General features: G+C 46.3%; 1 protein-coding gene across 1 annotated transcript; it reads left to right on the forward strand.

The window, feature by feature from the left end:
* Positions 1 to 4,220: 4,220 nt before the first annotated feature.
* Positions 4,221 to 5,018, forward strand: LOC131914461 (proline-rich protein 23A3-like). The gene has a single exon (XM_059267078.1). The coding sequence runs from the start codon at positions 4,221 to 4,223 to the stop codon at positions 5,016 to 5,018; it is 798 nt and encodes a 265-aa protein (XP_059123061.1).
* Positions 5,019 to 5,233: the final 215 nt, after the last annotated feature.

Below are 5,233 nucleotides of genomic sequence, written 5' to 3' on the forward strand. Positions count from 1 at the left end.
TGAGATTTCCCCGTACCGTGTTAGCGTACCCACTGGTGGTGTGCTTCTTCAGGTCTTGTGTAGGCAGCCATGTTGTTGAGGTATCCTGGTGTAGCTTCCCTGTCATTTCTTGGAGACTCATTCTCACAGCAGTTTTCCTGTGTCTTACAATCTTCCCACCTTCTCTTCTGCTATGTTCCCCGGGCCACAGAAGTTAGGTTGTAGATGTGTCAATTGGTGATCACTCCACAGTCACTTATTCTCCACTTTTTGGGTGGCTTTGGTTTTCTGTAACAATCTCCACACTTATCAGTGAGTATAAGGATAAATATTTAGAATGCAGTTAGGAATTACTCCGGTTTAGTAAAGTGGAGGTAGTAGGTTATCCTCTAAGAGCTATGACCTCACTAGCCCCTCAATCCACTCTGCCCTTCAGTTCTCTTTGTCCAAGCCTCCTACCTTTTTTCCAACAATTCTGCCAGGAACCTAACATATCAATTGCCTCTAAAGACTCCCTGACCCCATAGGGTTTAGGTATTAAGGAAACTATGGGATTTAAACTTTTGATATAAGCTAAATTAATAACTAAATTTTTCCTAACCACAGACAACACCAGTCAATATTCATAGAATTCTCTTGGCCTAGACTGGCCTTGAAGGATCCTGATAATTCTTAGAATGTTACCAGCCTTCCAAGTGTTGGGATTATAGGTGTGCACTGCTATAGTTGGCTGAGAATTTACATTTCTTTGGGTACAAATGATCAGTCTATACACATATTGGTCAGAATATCCTAAATCCTGGATGACAAAAGTTAAATAGCCCAGAAAATACCTACAGATAGACATAGAACCCCTAACAACTCTCCTCCCCACCCCTGCCCCCCAACACACACACCCAGTGCCAAGCATAAGAAACCTCCCTCCAAGTTTTTGGTGAGGGAAATGGAAACGACTCTCAAAAATAACAGGCTATTGCCGTTGCCCTTGGTTGCCTCCCAGGACTTGCAGGGAAGATGCAATTGCTAAAAATTATCCACACTTTAGACACAGGAATTGAGCTGGAACTGACCTGGAACTGACCTCCGTAAGGACTAGCTCTCATAGCATTCAAAGGTGCTTTGCAAGTTGCTAGTGGAGAAAAGCAATAAATAGTTATAACCAGCTGTAAAGCCTATGAGCCACAACGAAGACCAACATGGTAGGATATTCCCAAAGGGTACAACAATAATGACATTTGTATCTTGGTTGCAACCAACAGCTGTCTACTTAAAGCCTGCTCAATATGAGGAAATTCATGCATGGTATTGTAAACCTAGAGAACTAACCATGGCTAATGGTCCCTAGGGGACAGCCACTTTCCTGTAACAGTGTAACTTCTGGCTGCATTCTAAATATTTACCCTTATATCCATGGATAAATGCAGCTCTTACCCCTTATTAAAGAAGTTTCTTTTTGCAGCAGTGTTCAAACCCAGTTGATGCAAATTGTATTGATCTACAATACAATTCCTACAACAAAAACTCAGGGAACACCATGGAAGAGGGGCAGGAAGATTCTAAGAACCAGGTGAGCATGGTGGTCCACGCCTTTAATCCCAGCACTCAGGATTCAGAGGTAGACAGAGCTCTGTGGTCTGATCATGTATATAATGAGTTCCAGACCAGTCAATGATACATGGTGAAACACTGTCTCAAAAAAAAAAAAAATTAAGAGCCAGAGAACCAGGACATCTATCTACTGTGAGATACTATGTTCCATATGACAAAAAAGCTACACCCATGAAATCTCAAAAATACGTCACCTTAACAAGGCCTGCACAGTGAAAACACCCGTTGACATGCCAAGGTGGATGAGGGAAATCTCACAAGGCCCTACCCCCAAATGAGGACTACAGGCAATAACTGGCTGCTGAAAGAGAGAATCAGTCTTCTTCCGGGATGAGCCCCACAAGTGGTTTATCCAAACCTAAAGGATCAGCCCTAAATAAATAAACATAGAAGCAACACTACATGAAATCAGCAGACTATTTATATACACATATAAAGATACACATGTAACAATTGAAGAGGTCATAAATTTGAAGGAGATGCAAGAGGAATTAGAGGGAGAAAGGGAGGGGTAGGAATGATGCAAAAATAGTACTCATGTATGAATTCACACACACACACACACACACACACACACACACACACACACACACAATAAGTTAAAAAGAGGAAAGGGGGCCGGAGAGATGGCTCTGCCATTAAGAGTACTTTTTGCTCTTCTAAAGACTCAGGTTTGGTTCCCAGAACACACACCATGTCTCAGTTGCAGGGGATCCAGTGCTCTCTTCTGGCCTCCATAAAGCAATACATGCATGTTGTACACAAATATATATGCTGGCAGAAGACGCATTCATATAAAATAAAAAATATATTTAAATAAATTTGATATTCAGGAAGCATCTACACAAATGTTCCACTTCATTTATTTTTTAATTTATTTTATTTATTTGGTTTTTTGTTTTTCAAGACAGGGTTTCTCCATGTAGTTTTGGTACCTGTCCTGGAACTTGTTTTGTAGACCAGGCTGACCTCGAACTCACAGAGATCCTCCTGGCTCTGCATCTCGAGTACTGGGATTAAAGGAATGCACCACCAGCCGCCTGGCCACTTTACTGTTTTTATTTTTATTTTTTCGGAGCTGAGGACGGAACCCAGGGCCTTGCACTTGCTAGGCAAACGCTCTTCCACGGAGCTAAATCCCCAGCCCCTACACTTTACTGTTTTTAAAGCGTTTTTTGGGCCAGGCAGTGGTTGCACACGCCTTTAATTCCAGCACTCAGGAGGCAGAAGCAGGTAGATCTCTTGAGTCTGCCTGGTCTACAGAGCAAGGTCCAGGGCTACTCAGAGAAACCCTGTCTCGATAAACCAAAAGATTAAAAATTTAAAAAAAAAAAAAAACCCACGTTCTAAAGCTGGAGAAGGGAATTTTCCATTTAGTTTATTGCAGTGGTTCTCAACCTTCCTAATGCTGAGTCCCCTTTAATACAGTTCCTCATGCTGTAATGACCTCCAACCATAAAATTATTTCATTGCTACTCCTAACTCTAATTCTTCGTACCATTATGAATCCTATATGTAGGATGTCTGATGTGTGACCCCTGTCCTTCAACCCACGTATTGAGAACCGCTAGTTTAGGGTACAAGAGCAAGAATGTAGCTCAACTGATGGCAAGCAGAAAGCCCTGACTGCATTCAGCTCTAGGCAAAGGCATAAACCCACTTGTTATGGTGCATGGTTATGAACTTGAGAGTTTGAGGCAGATGACTAGAAGGTCAAAGTCACACTCTCTCCACTACATAGGGAGTCCAGGAAGCATAGTGTACAAGAGATTCTTTCTCAAAGAAAACAAAAAGGTATTTTTTATTTTTATCCTTTGTTTTTTTCTTTTTAAATTTTTATTACACTTATTTACTATGCATACACATATGCCACAGCATGTCACCATGTGGGACCAAGATCGAACTCAGGTCATCAGGTTAGGAAATGAGAGCCTTTACCTATTAAGCCGTCTTTGGACCAGATTTGTTTTGTTTGTTGTTTTTGAAACCATGTGTCACCCTGCAGCTCATCTTTGCCACAAGATTCTCTTTACCTCAGCCTCCGGAATGAGGGATTTACGGGCTGCACAAAAACATGTATAATCTCAGGTGTGGGTACTTTACGTCTCACATCCTAGTAACCCACTCTCTAAACATTCTCTAAACTCTAAAGCAATTTCAAATGTCATTTAACTGAAGCGGGGTGGGGGGTGGGGGGACCGTAAGTTTTTCAGTGAGCTTTTGAATCCCCGAAAGCATAGGAGTTCTAAACATGAGCCATCTTGAATTCTATTCCCGGTAGGTCAAGCTATACAACCTGTTCTGCCTCCTATAGGCCAAAAAAAGTATTTCCCAACTACAGCCAAGGCTATTGGTCAGCCGGACACTCCTGGGTGGAGCTTCCAGGACGCGGCTCCCAAAGGTGCAGCCTAACCTGACCTTTTCCGTCTTGACCTGGGTTCCGGTTCATCTTTTCAAAATTGCTTGGCATCTAGTAGTATCAGGCCTTTCCTGCGCAAGATCGAGATTTCCCTGCACTAGGCGGAACACAGGTGCCCAGAGCGCCAGACTGCAGCCGCTCCGCCCGCGCCGTCTCACCTGTCTGCGCCGCACCCCGCATCTCTCTCCAGCCCCGCACCACCATCACCATCAACATGCTGGGAGTGAGGCCCCGCAGCCCCAGAGTCGACCCTGAGCCCTGCTGGCCACCGCAGCCACAAGGACCCAGCCCTGCCAAGCGCCGCCGCCTCCACGAGCCCGCCCGCCACGAGACCCTGGCGCCGCCAGACATGGAAGCGCCCGCTGGACCCGCCAGTGACGCGCTCACCTCGGTGGTGTTCCTGGCCGCCGGCTGCGCCATGCAACTGCAGCTGGAAGACGTCGACCTGCTGCTGGAGCCCGAGCCCACCTCGGTCCTGCAAGTGTCGCTCCCTGGACACACCTTAATCCTCGTCCCCGAGGGCCTCCAGTCTTCCGCCCATCTTGGACAGCCTGAGTTCTCGTCCGCTAGCCCACAGAAGACGTCTCTCCTGGGCATACCCCAGGACCACCTCGTCGTCCTCCCGCAGGGATCCTTCTGTGAGTACGTCTTAGACAGCTCCTACCAAGAGGATGCCTGTGAAGAGGATGTAGACTTGGGCTTCCTGGCGCCCTTGGCTAAACCTGTAGCTGATCGGGCCTCTGGGCTCCTTTCCTACATCAGTATGCCCAGTCCTTGGCCTCAGGGCCGCATCACAGAGCCACATGCTCCGATGGCCTCCTCTAATGCAGAGCAATATTCTCGTAGGGCCATCTGGGACCTGGACAGCTACCTGCTGGGACCCATCCCTAGCTCACCACTGCAGTCTCTGCCTCCATCTCCTCCTCCAAGTCCTCAAGAGCAGCGCCCTCCACAGTCTCCACACTCTCCACGGGCCCCGTGCAAGGCCCGGAGGCGACTGTTCTGTGAATGAACTGCGCCGCGCAAATTCTTGATGCCCCTCAAATAAGAGGTTTCTCTACCTGTTTTAGGAATAAAAGTCCCATTCTCGCTGACACAAAGGACCGCAGACTCTTGCCGAGGGCCCTAACATTCCTAGAAGCCCTAGTGGTAAATTCCCGACACCTTCTGTTTCCCTGTTTCTTGACTAACCAAGAATAAGTAGTTTTCTTATGCTCTCGGTGTCCT

Source organism: Peromyscus eremicus, chromosome 7, assembly GCF_949786415.1.
Source record: "Peromyscus eremicus chromosome 7, PerEre_H2_v1, whole genome shotgun sequence".
NCBI lineage: Eukaryota > Metazoa > Chordata > Mammalia > Rodentia > Cricetidae > Peromyscus > Peromyscus eremicus.

Excerpts from the sequence above, each read along its gene's own strand:
- LOC131914461 (XM_059267078.1), top strand. The coding sequence starts at position 4,221 with ATGCTGGGAGTGAGGCCCCGCAGCCCCAGAGTCGACCCTGAGCCCTGC.